A 19,001-nucleotide genomic window follows, 5' to 3' on the forward strand; every position below is an offset into this window, starting at 1 on the left:
ATATGGTTGAAGAAGACGTCTATAGAATACAGACGACTTCACAGCTTCAAGTTGTTCTGAAATACCAGTTCAATTAACGATCATGTGTTGGTTGCACTAAAAAAAATGGGAGTTGATGAAAAATAGTCATATACTTACAACAATTTATTTTTAAATGAGACCGTTTCATCTCTATCACACTTATGTACATTTGGTTTAAATAAAACAAACCTTTGAAACATTTTACCGCAAAATCTTCATTAAGTTTGTGCATATTTGAGAAAAAACATATATGTCCTATAATTAAATGTCGTATGAATCCATAGATTTAAAAATTGCAGAAATATTCAATCACACAAATTGGTGTCTCGTCGCCTTCGAGTTAATCGAAAACTTTCTCATAACTGCACATACAATTATCTTATTACTATTCATAACTTAACTCCAAAATGCAAAAGGTAAAAAAATCCAACAGGTTTTATAACTATGAGTACTTTTCAAATGCGATGTGACAACACGCAGGCGGCGCGGTGCTGGAGCAGTGCGCGGCCGCCTGCTCGCTGCACACAACACATCATCACGCACACTCACTACCGAAAACATTCACAATTTTGCCTTTGTACTTTTCCAATAGAATCAATGAAAACAATTCGTGAACGTAACAATAGATATAGCATTCTACAACGAACCCACAAAGTTCAGGGACGAGCCCCGAAGATACCAACACAATACATCATATTGCACCTGACTCGGACTCAAAACCCGATCGATATTCGTAAACTTCTGCATTTGCCAGACACTAGCTTATATGTATAACATGTACATAATGTATCTAAATTTAGAAAACACTATTTAATAAGAAAAAAGAAACTTACTTTAACGTCAGATTAGGCTTCATAATGAATTGTGCTTTTTTCCTTTATCACAATTAATTATAGTACATTAACTATTCATATAGTACAAGTATATCATCTGTCATACAGTACATACCTTTATGGCGGAATTTTAAATTAAACTTTAAAACCATAACAACACGAACAGTCGTAGATTGTGTACACTGTACACAACATAAAGATATACAACACATATATGTCGCTACAGATATGACTTTTGTAAACGAGCGGGTAGCCAGTACTACTAGTAGCCCGCACTACGGCTCCATCGATATTACAAATCACTGTATCCAAATTGCCTCATTATTGTAATGGAATGAAAACTGTACACATATATCATTTGAAATTGTATGAAAACTGTAAAAACTTCCTGAACATAATTTGATGACTAGACTCTTAAAACATAATATAATGAGCATTTACAAAACAGAAAAAACACAAATGTCTACTTGTATGTCAGTGCACTCGTAATATTAACACATATTATTAAAATATAACTTCTATGTAGATTTATGAACTCACGTAACATTACAAAGAGAGAAAACAGAGCGGTAACCTTACGAGTGCATTGTAACTTTAACAACTAAATATATCAAAACTTAATAACTATTTAAAGTTTAACTTCAGATAGTTACTGTTCTATAAACACAGAACAATGATATGATCTAGCATCGAGTAACTGTCGGAAACATTCTAGGTATCGCAAACAAAATGATGTGTGGATAGTCACAGGCAAGTCTTAGTACGAAAATTATTTACATAACAACACCGCTCCATACTTCAACACGACCGCCAGCGATATTCACGTCACATGATCACATATCTAACTAAAATAAAAAACGAACTTACATAATCGATGTATACAAGTCGGCGAACCTCGCAACCACACGTACGCACATACATAGATATGTTTGCGACAAAAGCTTATTAAAAAGCTCAAAAAGAGCGTCTCAGATATTTACAATGGCCTAAAGTGTTACTAATAAAGTACTATATTCAGAAAGGAATTGGGACACAAGGCATAACGTAAACATGCTGCATAACGCAGGATTGTTCGTGCGATACGAATGTGTTGGTGGAAACGTCGCTCGTTATAACTCGGTCATTTCTCGCGCGGGTAAATGTTCAAAATTCAGTCAACGCTTGAGCAATCGCTGAATGACAATCAATATGTCTAAGATAAATTTATATGGTGCTTTAAGTATAGATTCAAAAACCACGTCCACAATTCGTTAAACGACGCAACCGAAGACTCGTAGTTATACTAGCATGCAACATTAGCGATTTAAATGCAATTTCATCGAAGTGAACACTTTTAGTTTTTATGTACAAAGAAATAACCGTCAAGATTTTGACATAGAACAGTAATAATAAAATCTTTCTCAGTAAATCCGAATCGATCTCCCTAATGATATTCGAGTAAATATTCACAATACTAATTAAAATAATCACCTCGGCCTGTACAGGAATCGTCTATAAATCGATTACGATCGAAAACTCTAAGGCTACGGTACCTACCCCCTCGAATTAGAAACATGAGTAAAACGCTTAAAACCACAATGAACACTCGCACTGGGCACCGTACGCGGGAATGTGTCACGCTCGCGGGGCGGGTACTACAAGCGGTCCAGGCGGAAGGCGTGCTCCACGCTGGAGTCGGGCACCAGCGCCGTGGGGTCCTCCAGCAGCGTCAGGTCGTCCAGGTCCAGCCCCGCGCGCAGCCGCTCCTCCTCGCCGCCGAATATGCCCGCGTCCAGCTCGCCCGAGTAGTCTGCGGGAGGAAAGGGGAGTTAGTGCATAGAACACGCGACTCTACCGCCACACCAGCCACCTGGGCGACACTCACCCGTGAGCACGATGTCGGGGATGCTGGCGGGCGTGGCGGGCGTGGGCGGCGCGGACGGCGAGGCCAGCGGCTGCAGCGCCGCGTAGCCGCCGCCGCCCGGCACGGGGTCGCGCCCGCCGCGACACCCGCTCACGCCGCTCAGCCCGCTCACTCCACTCGCTGAACTCGACTGGGAATAAAACGAACACACTCATTAATATGCGAACATTCTTCAATAGAGCAAACAATCTTGATTATGTGATAGTGATTTCAAAGCAAAATTTGTACGTAATCAATGTAAAAACTCACCTGGGGATATGAAAGCGTTGAATTCGTCGTCTGCGGCGAGTGCGGCGAGCCGTGGTTCAGATACGTCGTCGTGTAACTCTGCACTGGCTGATCCAGCTGGCGAAATAAAAGTATATCTATCAGTCAAACGCTTCGAAAGTTCGGTACGAGGTGTGGCAAGCGAGAAAAAACAACGAGAAAACGCAGCGAGTTCTGAAAATAAAAAAACCACATGACGTCGCTAAGTCTACCGCAATAATATATCCATGTTTACATCAGATATAAAACTCTAGGATATTAAAAACTGAAGCGGTACAGCCACTTAACAACATTTGAAAAATAAAACATTGATTGTCTTACGTAAGGGCTTTATCAAAACAATAACTAACGTAAATTATAAGTACTTACTAGTATAAATAGTCATAGACATAATGCTCGTAAACTTTACCTTTAGCAAATACAAGTATCAATAAAATTAGTGATCAACTAAATGTTAATTTTTACTGGTTAAAAGCATTATGTGTATGAGTTTAACTGGATAAATGTGCGATAATCATGCTCATGACAATAAATAAGAAAACAACTTTAAACCTGCCATACGACATTATAATGACATAATGTTGAATGCATAGCAAGTTTATCTAGTTCTATAAAAATATCTCAAAACAAATGTCAATAGTTCACTAAATTTTGAAAAATATTGTCTACAAGTTGCAGATAAATGCAAAATTATTCAGTTGTTGAGCATGCCTATATAAACTGATACATTGTTTATTGATGTAACGCTAACATTATACAGCGTCAACAGTACTATTTATAATATTTAGATACATTATTTTTAAACTATTGAATAACAAATATCAAATTTTAAAGTCAATACAAAATTATAGTACTATTTCAGCTTTTGTCTAAAGGAGATGAATATGTGTTGTATTTAATTGTAAATCTTTTATTTAGCTTTTTATACGGTCTATATTCTCTGATCATGATTACAACTCATTTCCTTTGGCACAGATGTCGCTATGATAAAATTAAACGTGAAAAAGAATCCAGCGCTTATTGTAAAGGCAAAAATCTTAAATGAGTATGTGCGCTAATTTAATATCTGTGGAAATAAGTGTTACGACACGAATTAATAACTGAATATTGAATCAGCGTGAGGTGTACGATTTGACAGTATTACTACACAGAAACCAACCACAATACTTCTAAGACAATATGATTTTGTTGTACAAATTTTAAACAATATCATAAACTGTTATGAGACGGGATTAATTAAAAATGTTTTCTTGTGAGTAACTATGAAATCGTCCACCTTTATATAAATAATAAGGGCACTATATATAAGATGCGTGTGAGGGGTGTGTGTCGTACATTTTCCGCAACTTGGACGTGAGCGGTCCAGCCTGACTCCACGAGGCTCTGCACCAGCTGCGCCCAGTCCTTGGCCAACATCCACCAATGTTACACATATTTACGTACACGCTATCACACTTACATATATTCGATTACTGTCTGTCAAATATTGGAATTTGGATGAGAAATAAATATCACAATTTGCTCATGGGTCAAGTGAACTATGGATGTATGACAAGTACACTTTTGCTTAAGCTTTTAAACGATTACAGACAACAAACAATGCGTATTGCACATCACTATACTGCGTAGAACGAGAGGTCTATATTTGGCAACACTGTCTGTTTGTACCATAGATTTATAGACCTCGATAAATATACAAACTTTTGGGTTGAATCTTTGCATAGATAACCGGTTATGGTATGTTCGATTTAGTGCCAATTCTGCCAAACCTTACAGCTATTTGTTTGGCACAATGTAAGATTTAGACATCAATATTACATGTATAAATAATGTTATCTGACAGTTTCTTTAGTTTCTTAATTATTGTATAAAGAAATACTTTAAAACAAAGATAACCGTTTTTATAAATCCATATTATTATGAGCTTGGCTTAAATATTATACACATCTCGTCTATCACAGTATATGCTTAGCCTAAAATTTATTAAATATAAAGCTTTATGTACTTTATTACAACCTTTGTTCACTATATTTTATATACTATTTCCAATCACACAAATGTAATTCTTTATAATAGTTTATAGTTTTGACAGACAGTAACTATGCGCCTGTTATTATGGCAACAGGTAGTACATCAGACTAATTTATTCTTGTATATTATTTATCGTTTGTTCAACGTAAACCAGTCTCATATACTTGTTATATATATTTCAGTATATAGATATTGTATTCAGGTATATCATCTATCAGTGCTCATTTTATTTGAATGACTGATGAAGTGCTTCTTTATATTATTGTGCAAATTAAATACTTTATTTCTCATCAATGTGCCATATTAGGATCTAATCTCAATTTAAGTTAAATTGAATTTTCCAACTACTTTTTATTACATGGTCCATGAGTTAGACAGTGTTTATTTTTAATATTACTTATTATTGTTACTTACAATTCCTTGCTGTTCCATTGATGCAAAAGTATAAAGGTTCATGTTATTGAAATTAGTTTTAATATTTTAATATAAGCTTGAGCAGAACCGGGTTTTAGTAACGATATATTGTAATACTACAAGTAAATACTAATATATATTTTTATTCAAGAGTTATTATTATACATATATTTTTATTCAATAGTTATAATCAGTTATGTTCGAATATAATAGTAGGCTTAAATATGTATTTTAATTTTGACAATGACGCATGATTTTTTTATTGTTTAATATTATGACGGAATAAGTTTTATGTTTTTAACTTCGCTTTAAATATTAATCGTTATTTTAGGTGAAGGTTAACTTATTAATTAATGCAAAAAGGTGATCTTTATTGAAATAATTATTCTATTGCGTATAGATTAAGTATAATAGGGATGCCTACTGATTTCGAGTAATTTTATTGAAATTGAGTTACTGGACTTATAACACTTTTTTTTACAATCAATCAAAAAATTAAATACATAAATAAAACATAATGAATATCGGCTGGCCAAAAGAAAAGTTATTTTATTTGAAAGATAATTATTTTATCAATTTCCTTAAAACAGACGTTTTTAAGGAAGACACAAAAAACATTTATTGACGTCATGGCTCTCATTGCCTTTTGAAATTTGTATTTATCTTTTCGAAACTGCATACACTGATTTGTCTTATACATTTAAAAAATATCGTGTTTAAATGATATGTTTAAAAGTTATAATATAATTTTCATAACTTTATTGTGATTCGTAATGCCAATGTGTTTGTTCTACAACTAATTACTATGGTCAAGGTTGCTTTATCGCGTATTAAATCTGTATGACGTCACTAAAATATTATGCCTATTCTTATTGACGTCGAACAATATCTTGTCATACGCGTAACCGTATCGCATTGATTTCCTTTGTTATAATAAGATTTTGTTATAATAAGATTTTGAGGTGCTTACTATTTAGCTCAATTTTAATATTTTTTTCAGACAATACTCGCCTATTACAGTGTAAGTACTGCCAGCAACATTTCGCAGTTTTTTGAGACATAATGTCATTGTGTTTGTAAAGTACGATTATAAGATGAACTATGATTGGATGACTAATTACTTATTATTATTATACGGTATGAATTTATTAACTACTGTTGCCCACTGTATTTGTCTCTGTTTTGTCATGTTTTGCGGGTGAATCACAGCCTTTTTGTAGGTTTACTATTGAGGAAAATAGTAAGACGTAGCTTAATAATAGGTTTTCCAATATTACATGAGGATAAACGTGGCTATGATTTTTTACTTATTTTACTTAATCATTCAGTTTGTGACCACGATCGGGTTGAAAAGTCAATAAAATCCACACCACAACCTCGTGTAATATAGACAATAGTAATTAAACGCAAAAGTTTTGTGTTTTAGATATTTAAATGTATGTTCTTACCATTGTGATTTGCTCGAACGGTTGTAACAGTGCTTGATGTAGATTGTTGTAGTCTGGCTGTGGAGATCCATCCACAGGACTCCCTGGACTGTGTACCATCTGAAATATGGCGCCAATATGACATCATCTTACTCTCATTATCATACAAGAAATAATGGCTAACACGGTCTGAATAAAGAAATAATAAAAATGTCGATGTTGGCAATAAAATTCAGTTTTATCTAAGCCGTTAGTTTTAATTCAATGCCCTAGGAACTACACTATAAGAATTTTTGACAATGTTTTGTTTTTTTCTTTATTACAAGGAAATATCAATAAAGGTTTTCAAACACGTCATTTACAAAATACAATCGAAAATATATTGTTCTTAAAAATATTTTATCCTTTATATTATTATATGTTTTCCTTTAGTTTGAACATCCATAACTACCTCGCTGTTTTTCCTATATAACAAGTAAAACTTAGTAACATTAAATTTTCTTTGTTTACAAGGAAACAACATGCTCTACTGAAAGAATAACTGCTGCAAAATTTTCCCATGAACATTAATGTGATTGAGAATAAAATAACATAAACTCTGTCTACTTAGTTTTTTTCGAGCCCATTACTGTCCCAATGCTGGGAAAGGGCCTCTTCTCGAATTGAGGAGGGTAAAGCCCTTACAAAATGCAAAACAATAGATAGGTTAGTCAGTTAGTGGTCAACCTAGTGTCAAAGTAGTTCAAGCCCTCAAAAGGCTATTGACATGGCTTAATGATCTTATTCGATGACAACCGGGACCGACTTTTAACGTGCCCTTTGAAGCTCGCTCAGTTCCAATGTCACTTTGCGGTCATACATCTATGGAATGACCGCGCCACGAGGCATCAGGTAGAGGAAAGTTTAGCCTGTAAATAGACGAACGAAATCTGTAAAAATAATAAAGAAATATTTTAAGAATGTTGACTTACCGTCGGTGAAGGCATATTGATGTTCGATGTGGAGGAATATTGCGAGGGCGGACTACAGTGCGTCTGGTAGCTCGGCGACATCCAGCCGTGGTCTAACGGTGATATATTCTGTAACCAGTCAAAATATACACAATTAGATATCACTTTAACAAAACATTTACTGTCAGAAAACAGTGTGACGGGATCGAGAATACAAGCTTTTAAATTTATTTTTACATCGTACAGTCAGCAACTAGTCGATATTCAGGAACATTCAGAAACAACAATCAACATTTTTCTTTGAACAGCTTAGTTCTTAAGTTGTTCAAACTGTGAGAAGTTTTGTCATAACGTACAGCGATTGTCATTAAAATTCACAAGTACATGGCCTGTCATTAGAAGTCTCCTTGAAGGTAGTGACCTGCCTTAATATTAATAAGATGTCTGCACCAACAGTTTTGTAACTCATTGTAAGCTTACAGATCGTTAAACGTAACCTCATATTATACAACATCTGTAATAGATGGATGAATATTATTTCTTTCTCGTAGTCTTTTCGTGTATTTATTATTAGACTAAACTGTTGCTGACTGTCGTTTTATAAGATGGTAGCGGTATAACAGCAGGGTAATGGTTATTATAATGAATACTTGCTTTAAGTTTTAAATCAACTAAAACCATTTACAATTATATAATTTCCTTTTTCACAAATATACTAAAACAACTGTTGAACCGCTTCCGTTCAAAGTAAATTAATTAAGATTAGCAATCACACTGCCTTTAGCTGAAAGCTAAATTGTACATGCAGTTAGATCCGAATTGTTATATTAAAAGCTAATATAAAACGAGTATGTAAACCTTTATTTTGATATGGCAACACAGTGTGTCACCTACCCAAGTATTCCAAACTTTAAATAAGCTACCTTCTTATAGTTTATTAAAGTGATCTATTACAGTTATTTGAAATATAAACACCAACAAACCAGATTATTTAATAATTATTTCAAATAAACAATCTTACTTAAGTCACTTATGTAATTTCTATTTTTAGAATAAATCACTTTACAAACTATAAATAAATAAAACGTAATTTTACAGAGTTAAATTATGTACAAGTATTAAATCATGCCAATTAGAACACAATACCCCAATTTAGAAATTATTTATGTGCAAGCGAAATAGCACGAATTTCAATACGTGTATATTTTTCCATGAAATGTGTGTTAATGCTACCTTTGAAGCAAAAGTGTATGCAAATTATTACGGTAAAAATTATTGACGGTAAAAATAAATATAGTTTACGATAACCTCACTCTTAGGCTTGCTACACACTTCGGTTCGTCTCAACACAGGCCGTACAAGTGTAGTAATTGCTTAAATTCGGTTTTGTTATTCGATAAATACGGCCGACCCGAACGTGCCGGCCCGAATGTGTGTAACAAGCCTTACGCATGTCATAATATGTGTTAAAAATAAATACGTTTTTAATGCACAAAAATTTAAACACTGGATTTATGACATGTATAAGTTATTGAGAAAAATATCAAAAGACAAACGTTATAGTGCTTCTTAGCATTTTTGTCGCGTAAATCCTTACAGCAGAAAAATTTTAACATTATAATAATATGACCTTTACATAGGAGTAACATTTTATTTACTGTAAGTCTTCAAGACGACATTAATTGGAGTTAAAAAGCTTCGTAATTCACAAGATCCATAATTCACCATCTCAGTATTGCCGTATAGAGAACAATGGTTAAGGTCTCTCCCGGATGATAAGCAAATAATAAATCAATATTATTATTGCAATAGCGTGTTACACTTGGCCTGCGTGGTGGACTCAAGGCCTAACCCCTCCCTCATTACGGGAGGAGACCCTTGCCCAGCAGTGGGACATTAATGGGTTAAATTTATTTATTTAATAGCGTGTTAAGATTTAAGCTGAGGTGACGGCATACAAGTTAGTAGAGTTAGCTTATATCTACATAGTACTATTTTTAGTAACGCTCTTTGTTAACCACAGCATGGTCGATTAAGTCACCGTTATAGTAATCAAGTTTTATGAATAACTTAAAGCAAATCGATATCATTCAACCTCTAACAATCATTTATATGAATAATAACATTGTATAAATAATTTATAAGTGCATTTTAATAAATGACCACAAAGGATATTGGAAATGGGTTGAAGTGCGGTGCCGATATTAAAGCAATGTAATTGCTTAGAAAATGTTATTCGTTAGTGTAATATGGTTAGCTTAAAGTAAGTCCGTAACGCCAATTCATGCACTGATCGAAGCACCAATGTGATGAGTGAAGGAGAAAAAAAAAGAACCAATGTCGGAAATATAGTTAATACCCTGCAAGGATATTAACTGAGGCCCAGCTCTGTTATAGATAATCAAAAATATTGGCACCAACGACAGACAGCGTCAAAGCATTCAAGCGACCGCCTGTAAAAAGAATGAGCGGGAATAAAATTTAAGAGGAGGTTAAAAAAGAAAACGAACCTTATTATGATGGAGATAATTATTTGTGTTTGGTACAGATAAGTGATTCTGAAATAAACAAAAAATGATTTGTGTAGAAAGCAAATAAAACACAAACATAACAAAAACAACAAAAATGTTAAAGTACCTATCGGAAAATAAGTGCTCACTGGTAACGGTAACGGATATGTTATCATTTCCAAAGCCAGTATTAGGTCTAATGTACAATATACGTCTAGTAAAGTAGCTAATAGTTTGTGAATTGTCATCCAGTAAACAATAAGTTCATTAATTATCCAGTAGCCATCTACATGATGCATCACTACATCCATTCAGGTAAGGGAACTACGCCATGTTTGATACACAATACTCGATGGTTAGACCGACACATACATTCTTGCATAGTAATGTCCGATATGCCGTAATTAAAATACATTTTTTATGGGTTTTCATTTTTTACTTTGAACCAGTTTGGTTTTAACACACGTCAGAAATACTATCAATTTTTGAGTAAACCAATTTATATTTCAAAACATCAAATAGTTCTCGAAAAAAGGACCATTTAAATGCTGATAACATCGGTTTAGGATCGTGTCAATCGGTTTAGAAAGAATCGTGTTCGGTCAGAGGGCGGGTAGGAGCGGCGTGACGCAGACAGAGGGTGTACCACAGACCTGTGCATCGTAGAGGGGCGCTTGGTGTTCGTGGTGCATGTTGTGGTGCAGCGGCACGGTGGCGCCAACGGGCGAGCCCGAGGCGGGCGACAGGCCGCCCGTGGCCGGCGACACGCTGCCGCCGCCCGGCGACACCGCGCCCGGCGACGTCGGCGACTGCGCACACACACACGCTCACTACGGCACTAGCCACGCCTGGCGTCAAGCTACGTCACTACGTCACTACGTGGGCGGTGGGATGGACCCGCAACCGGTGACTACGCCACATACATTTATCGACATACACGAACACAATGATCGGTTGCTACTTTCAAAGTTATCAAAGTTTAAAGCGCGCCGAAGAAGTTAGTAGTTCGCTACAGATTCAGTCGGCCACTTTAATTTACCTCTTAGCAGAATGTTTAGCGAACGATTCACAAACAGATACAGATTATTGAGACAAATAACACCACAAGTTAAATAAGTAATGACGCTTTTTTGCATACCTAGTGTAATCAGAGACGCTGAGTATTAATAGTTCCAGACTGCAGTTAGATGATATCGACCTAAGTTTCCTAGACGTGTCTATATACGCGTGGAGCGTATAATGTGTAGTTGTTGATAGTGTATGTAGTATGTAGGGGGCGCTTACGTATCGCGGCTGGTGGTAGTCGGGCGAGGTCCGGTGCGGCAGGCAGTTGGGCTGCGAGAAGTGCGCGGAGTGCGTGAGTGCGGTGAGGTCGGGCAGCGAGCCGCCCGGCACCTGCAGCTCGCCGCACACCAGCCCGCCCGCGCCGCCGCCTCCCCCGCCGTCGCCCCCGCTCTTGTACACGCTGTACAAACAAGAATACGCAAACTGAGGTCACGCTGACTGTTCACACGGTTATTTAATACACATTACATTGCCTTTAGTGTTAAAATAAAGTTGTTTATTATGGAGAATCGATCACTGCAACTATCTAGTTAAACCGATAAGATGTTAATTTACAAATGGAACTAATATCAGAAAGTAACATAAGTAGTTTTTATCGTGGGAAATCGTCAAAGATAACGCGAAATTGTACGGCGAACGAAGTCGAAGTAGGTAGTTGGTGTGAGATAAAGACAAAAGACGTAAAGCCTGCCAAAGTTGAGATCGGATAATATAACTTGTCGATACCTAACACGAGATTGATTCGTGACGATTATTTCGTAATGTTTTTTATTTTTTTTCCATCGCATTAAATGTACTGCGCAGATGCATCGTAACGTTTTAATGTTTTCCGCTTTACTTGAGAGCTGAATGAATTGTACTGTACTCGATAAACATTATATATGTGCATATTTCATTCACTATTTATATCATAATTATTATAATCGTGTATAATAACTATGTTATACGATATGTGGATGAGTAAGGCATAGATAATACAGGGTGTAATCGTAAAGAATCCAACGATTATTCTATTAATACTCGTATATTTAAAGATATCAAAAACTTTAATGTGATATGAAATCTAGGTTCTGAATTACACATACATAGATGCCAAAAAAGAAACTATTACGGATCTCATAATTGAATCACGCTGTATTCAGTGTAAAAAAGAAATAACGAAATGGAAGCAACTACTTTGTCAACAACAAAATACATTTAAAGATAATAGATGTGATCTTAGATTTAAAAAAAATACTACAATCAAACCTTTTTCACTGATTTCGATATCTCTACCTATCTCTCTCTACACTTGGCAGTTCAGTTTTGTTCAGAATTAATTATTCTTAAGTTACCTAACTTTGGTAAACAATTAAAGGATTAATTTTTTATATCCTATTTCGTTCCAGCACTATAGGCCTAATTTCTACAATTCATAAAATTATTTCAAACATGTACTGATACAGTAAGACTTTGTTTTTCAAAACAATATATTTAGTCATTAATCTTAATAAATTCTACTTAAACAAATAGTCAGTGTTATGACGTGATTGATAATTGAGGTACTAGAGTCTTTACGATACTACAGTAGTATTATAGTTCATTCAAATAAATAAGGATATAGGAATATACAATATGATGTGATACTCACTTGTTGTTGTTAGGTATTCTGGGTATTTCACATGACGATCGCGGTCGATTTGCGGGATTCATCGGCGCTAACACATCTAAATGTATGTCACCTGCAATTTATATTAAAATATTTCAAACCAGTACTTATTCGCACATATTTTGATTTAATTGGCCAATTATATTCAGGAAATTGTATGCATTAGGATAATTATTTTTAAGTTGAATGAACGGTTTATTGTAGTTCATTATCATAGTTGGGGGTCTATATTGCAGAGTAATACATACTAAGAGGTAGAAAAGATCAATGATTTTGAGAACTAAAATTAGAGTCAAAACTATTTAATTATTCTAGAGGCTATTTCTAGAATCTCAAGCTACTATAATGCCAGTGCAAATTCTGTCCCACTGCAAAAATTAGCGATTTCTTTTATGTTTCATAGTTCAATTTACGTTTCAATCGTACGTTTCAGCAGTGGGACACAATTTGCACTGGCATTAAAGTATATAAACAATATAGTATGATGTGTCTATACTCGAGCCATTTTAAACGTGCGAACAAGTTATGTCATTTTATCGAAGTCTCTCGCTCGCACTTACACATTGTCACATTCATTCTTTTGATTATGACGTAGTCCGCACGTTTGTAACGGCCTGATTATAGTATAAACTTTGATATACATACATAGGTCGTCATTTCTTCGATGGTGGTTCTGGTGTGGGTGTAGATGCGGGTGCGCATGTGAGTGCAACGGGCGGTGCGGCGACAGCGGCTGAGCGACGGCCGTCTGTTCCACCCCGCAAGACTGGTGCAACGCCGAGTCTGAGTTCGTACGCCGCCAGTTGCTGTCCGAGGGCGGACTGCAAATGTACACAATAATATTACACTTAATATTGTTATCATTAATAAGTTAAGGTGTGTAGTACTCGTAACCGGCAAGTATTTTGACAAGATATAAGAATGTGTCTGAAGAAAAATAAGCTTGAAGGAGTCTTAGGTGTCTGCCGACATACGGGGATAAGGCTTAATGAGTTTTTATGTTTATTATAACATAACATAGATCTTAGTGAGTATTTTATTGTTTTATTTTCTATCTATGGCGATCGGAGAGTCAAATTGCGACACGGGACACCTATTCTTCCAGATTGTAAGATTTTCCGTTCTGATTCTTGACAGATATTTGGTGAAGAAAAGAGGAGACGATTTAAATCTCTTATGATTTTGGGTTTTGTTTCAAGAAGAGTCAAAGAAAACAGCTGAATACGGTGGCGGGAAAACTAGATGGAAAACAAGTAAAACAAGTAGTTGGCCTTTAATGTGTACGGCAAGAATTTGTATTATTTTTAAGTATTGATTTAAAATCACCAGTTTCTAGATAGTTCAAGGTTACAAAGTATTTGTAGATTTATTTATTTATGTTATTTACCTACGTAGATACATAATCATCGTTTTGTTCTAACCAGTTATCTATTTTGAATCGGATTTTCCTCTTGATACAGCGTTATATTAAAATTAGAAACTTGTAGAAAAAAGGCACTTAAGAATTAAGTCAAAAATAATAAAATGCATGATTACACGGAATCCCTTTCTGAATATTTAACCCGCTAGTAGTATTGAAATGTCGACATTCACTTTAATCTATGCTAAAAAAACTCGAAGACGTGAATTAATTTAATTCATACGAGACTGATAAATTTGCACACTGATCTTTTAACAAGTAGGATTGCAGACCAGACCAGACTGGTTTTATTGCTATTTTTTTCCAGTTCACTATATTGTTCGATGATATACGCGCTAAGAATCCATAAGTGTTGGTTTTTTGCAACGCATATTCAACATAGTGTCCTCGTACATAAGTCGGTTGATTTCCTCTACGTTTGTTGACACCATGTATTAAACAATTATTTATTAAATATGAATGAGGTTTCTCAGAACGCGTGACAATGAAGTTTGAATTAACTTATTGCCTATGACTCATGACATATTTTGCCTCATGAACTTAGCAATTAATCAACATATTTGTTATATTAAAACTTGAGACGGCTACTTCCTACTTAGCGTGTCGTATGACAGCGTATTTTAGATAATAATTCAGTATGACTACCACAATTAAAGAAGTGACGTCAAAGAATATAGTTGTATTGTAATTGAATTAATTATTTTAACCTCGATGTCTATGTAGTGTAGGTAGCCGTAAACAGCCAATTCAATGAATGAAAGTAAGTTTTTCATTATTTCAAACACGTAGTTGTAAATACAACAATACACATACAGGTATATTTTCGGTAGTTGTGACGCAGGCATAACGGAGGTGATTTACTATTAAGGAATATACTTATTACACCGGGCCGATTAAGCTTACGTATGTTAAAACCGGCGTGCTCGGTGTGCGCAACTTTTCAATGTAAACCAGTCCGTACGTCATTTATCTACGTAGAATTTTTGTTCAACATTGGCCGGACCGGCTCAGCGCGGACCGGGTCGAATTCAACTTTGTATAATGAGAATAATCTCTTAATTATTCTTTCGGGCGACAACTTTCTTAATATTTTTTTAGAAAATTATAAATTATGTCATTACGGAATCCGTGTATTTAAATGAGCCCTGAAGCCTTGCGGATTTAACATAAATATGATAATCTCTATATTTCACGAACTCGATTAAATAATTACCGCCCATTTGCGTCATATCTCAATTTTCCAAGGTAGACATATTAATAATAAAAATACAGTAGTTTCAACTTTTAAAAATCTACCCACATAATAAGTAGAGTTCGAAATTGTTCTAAAAGACAACTGATCTAACATTTACTTCGATTAGTGCTATGCGTGCCTGCCATTTACTTAATATCGGAAAAAACTCTTGCGTTAAGTATTTCCTTTCCTATTGCACAGTGCACCCTGTAAACACTGTTATATACAATATCTGTTCTATTAAACTAACTTTGAAGAAAATCCTATTCAAATCAGTTCAACTGTTAGAAAAACATTAAATTCAAATAGTCTTATTAGATATTCACTTAAGTAATTCAACATAAAATACCCACATGGAAGATTGCCTAGTTTACATAACATACTAAATATTTATAGGAATTACAAAATTTATAATTCTAGTAAATATTTGTTTAAATTAATAGGACTTTTCGGTATTAAAAAATTATGTTCTATATAGGAGAAGAATGATGATGTTCGGTATATTTACCTCAAATAGACAGTACTGCCGTATGGACTGGTGTCGTGTCTTCGGTCGGCAGGGCGGCGCATCGGGCCCACTGACGAGGAGGCCCGACCGCGCTGCCCTGGCGCCCGCGACGGCGACGTCCCACCGCTGCGACCACCAGCCGTCACATACTGATTTGCTATCGGTATATCTTCCGGCTATGGACAATGAAAAACCATATTAATAAAACTATTAACAACCAATATATTATTTGGACGGGAATACTACTACATAAATAATTCTATTTCTAAATAATGATGTTTATGACAGTTTCAAGCTTTACTTTCGAACACAACATAAAACTAATATAACAACTTTTTCTAAGAATTCAGTTACAATCACACATACATTTTCTACTTCTAAAACAAAATTAAAATCATGATGATGAAGAGTAGCTATAGAGTACTGCTGTAAAACATGCGGCCACACATTTGATTCATTTCCAACAATTTTATAAACTCCTCTACATTAAATAGGATTTTCACAGATACTGTTGATACAATTGGAACAATTCAGTATGATCAAGTCAAACAGATTATAGGGAATAATTTATGAATTAGTGCAAAATTATAATACATTTTAGTACATATATAAATGCTATTTGAATTTGACATGGTCATGAAAGAATTGGACCAAACTCTTTGATAACAATGAGTGTAAATACAAAAAAATACAACAGTGGGATAATAGTGTTAAAATTATATGTTATTAAGAAATTATAGAGAAAAGTAAATAAAGATATTTTTTTTATGATCAAATTAGATTTATTTATATGGCTTCTTAAGTAATTCAACCCCCGAAATGTTTTTTTATATGTGACACTCAATGCTGTTTATAAACTGTAAAAGGTTCTGGATTTCGTATCACACAATGCAAGGATCATAAAATATAATTATTTTAAATTAAATTAAAAAAATAAAAGGTATAATAGTTTTGAAACATGCTATAGTAAGGTCTGCTTCTAATGTGTGAGTGAACAGATGACGGAGTTGACTTTTGTGAACAAGTAAAATTATTAGACCACATGTTCTAATGTAAATAAAAGTTCGACACAGTTTTCTGGGTAACAAGAATTACTATACAGTATGTTTATTTTGACAAGCATTAGGTAAAATCTATAATGCAATATTTAACTATGTTTAGCATCCTTGTCACTGATACAAACAATACATACTTAACAATATAAAATACTAAATTACTATTAACTTCAAAGGTAAGGTTTATCTCTTCTTCTTTTTTATTGCAGACACAACTGACACAACAACCTAGGGAATAAAGATTACATTTTCTGGGCATAATTCATTAAAATAAAAAATAATTTCAGCCAGCTACAACTGCACCACTACCAAAACAAAGAGGTATATAGCAAATTCTACCATAAATCACAATCTATCACAGCCTTGCAGGTAAAAACACACATCTTTCCATTGATATATTACAAACTATTAGAATGACATTGTCATTAGAGGAAAAAATTAAATAATATATGTAAGACAACTTTATAGGAATTTCCCACATTTGTGATCTCCGTACCTGCAAGCTTGTTATTAACTGGTAGATTTACGCTATAAGGGTTTTATAATTTGATCCCAAATATAAGGAACCTTTATTGTTTCCTGTTCATTGACGGTGGCCTGTGGTGCAGCCACATTTGGCAGGGAACCACTGCGAAATGTGCCCAAGCCCTGCTGTGCAGGCCGGAGTGACGACTCCACATTATCACTAGGCTCAGGGGGCGGTTTGACTCTTGTTACTTTACTTGAATTGACCTGTAATCACGATGCCTGAACATCTCTTGGCTGTACTCTTAGAATAACACACATTGTTTTTGTTTGAACACAATGAAAAAACAACATAATTTTTACATCAATTCTTTGTGTCAACTTTTGCTATATTTTACTCAAATACTCATACAAATTATTATGAATACATTTACAATATGTCTGACTATACATGTGAATAAAATATCTTTATTGGCAAGTCACTATTGTTATCAGTTATGATTATTGAATAAGAATCTATATTTCCTTAGTTTCATTAGGAGATGTAACACTCATAATATTCTAACTAGCTATTGTGTAGGATACCAAATAGACTTACAATTCATTTTGACAATGACAATAGTGAACTATACACACAGAACAGAGAGTCGTATTTTGTTATTGAATTAATAACAGAACGTTCACTTAGAAGTTTAGGCGCAATAAGTGTATTGTAATGATTATTGTTTACGTCGGCGGGCACATTTGACGGCCAGGAAGCGACTGCCTGAGTAAATAGGCGACATACCTTTTGGGTTGCGTCGGAAACTTCGCGCATAATTTTTTCAAAAGCAGCTGTTTCCTCTGCTTGCTTTTGATGATGGAGGGCAATTTTTTCACTAAATTTTCTTGGAGTCCCCATGATGGCCAGTAAACATTTATTTTTCTCGTTTTTACATCACAATTTTTAGCGTTCGAAGATCCAAAACGCGCTTGTCTGTCAGGCACAGAGACAAGTTGCCATTTTGGAAAAACATAGTGACGTACTAAATTTAGACAACTAGAAAGGGATGTTTTTATGTAAAATTTAAAACAATTAGTAAGTGTACTCGATTTAGATTTGAATATAAAATCAATACTGTTTTGTTAAAATCAACTACTGCAATACTGTACCGTAATATATTTTCTTTTATGCTTAAAACTAATATAAAAACTGTTTCTTGAATACTATTCAAAAGTGTTTCCGCATTCATACATATAACTACAAATGT

General features: G+C 34.6%; 1 protein-coding gene across 6 annotated transcripts; it reads right to left on the minus strand.

Moving 5' to 3' along the window:
* Positions 1-129: 129 nt before the first annotated feature.
* Positions 130-18,763, minus strand: Crtc (CREB-regulated transcription coactivator). 6 transcript variants are annotated; one of them, XM_076124920.1, is made up of 13 exons: positions 18,539-18,763; positions 17,854-18,018; positions 16,232-16,407; positions 13,715-13,890; positions 13,052-13,142; positions 11,641-11,821; positions 11,010-11,165; positions 10,357-10,404; positions 7,868-7,975; positions 6,918-7,016; positions 3,007-3,102; positions 2,719-2,887; positions 130-2,643 (listed from the first exon to the last, which is right to left on the minus strand). In XM_076124920.1, exons 1-13 carry the CDS (start codon positions 18,650-18,652, stop codon positions 2,489-2,491), a joined length of 1,734 nt encoding a protein of 577 aa, XP_075981035.1. In that variant the 5' UTR covers positions 18,653-18,763; the 3' UTR covers positions 130-2,488. The 6 variants fall into 6 exon arrangements, with proteins under 6 accessions (XP_075981035.1, XP_075981034.1, XP_075981037.1 ...); XM_076124919.1 differs by having other exon boundaries at positions 11,641-11,830; XM_076124922.1 differs by lacking the exon at positions 11,010-11,165 and having other exon boundaries at positions 11,641-11,830.
* Positions 18,764-19,001: the final 238 nt, after the last annotated feature.

This window comes from Anticarsia gemmatalis, chromosome 17 (genome assembly GCF_050436995.1).
Source record: "Anticarsia gemmatalis isolate Benzon Research Colony breed Stoneville strain chromosome 17, ilAntGemm2 primary, whole genome shotgun sequence".
In the NCBI taxonomy this organism is placed as follows: Eukaryota; Metazoa; Arthropoda; class Insecta; order Lepidoptera; family Erebidae; genus Anticarsia; species Anticarsia gemmatalis.

What these genes read in the sequence shown, in the direction of transcription:
- Crtc (XM_076124919.1), bottom strand. Translation starts at nt 18,652, where the DNA reads ATGGGGACTCCAAGAAAATTTAGTGAAAAAATTGCCCTCCATCATCAA. An exon ending in TCGAAGAAATGACGACCTAT is followed by an intron (nt 13,143 to 13,714) that starts GTATGTATATCA and finishes TATAAATTGCAG; the next exon opens with GTGACATACATTTAGATGTG. An exon ending in ATTATCTCCATCATAATAAG is followed by an intron (nt 7,976 to 10,356) that starts GTTCGTTTTCTT and finishes GACTGGTTACAG; the next exon opens with AATATATCACCGTTAGACCA.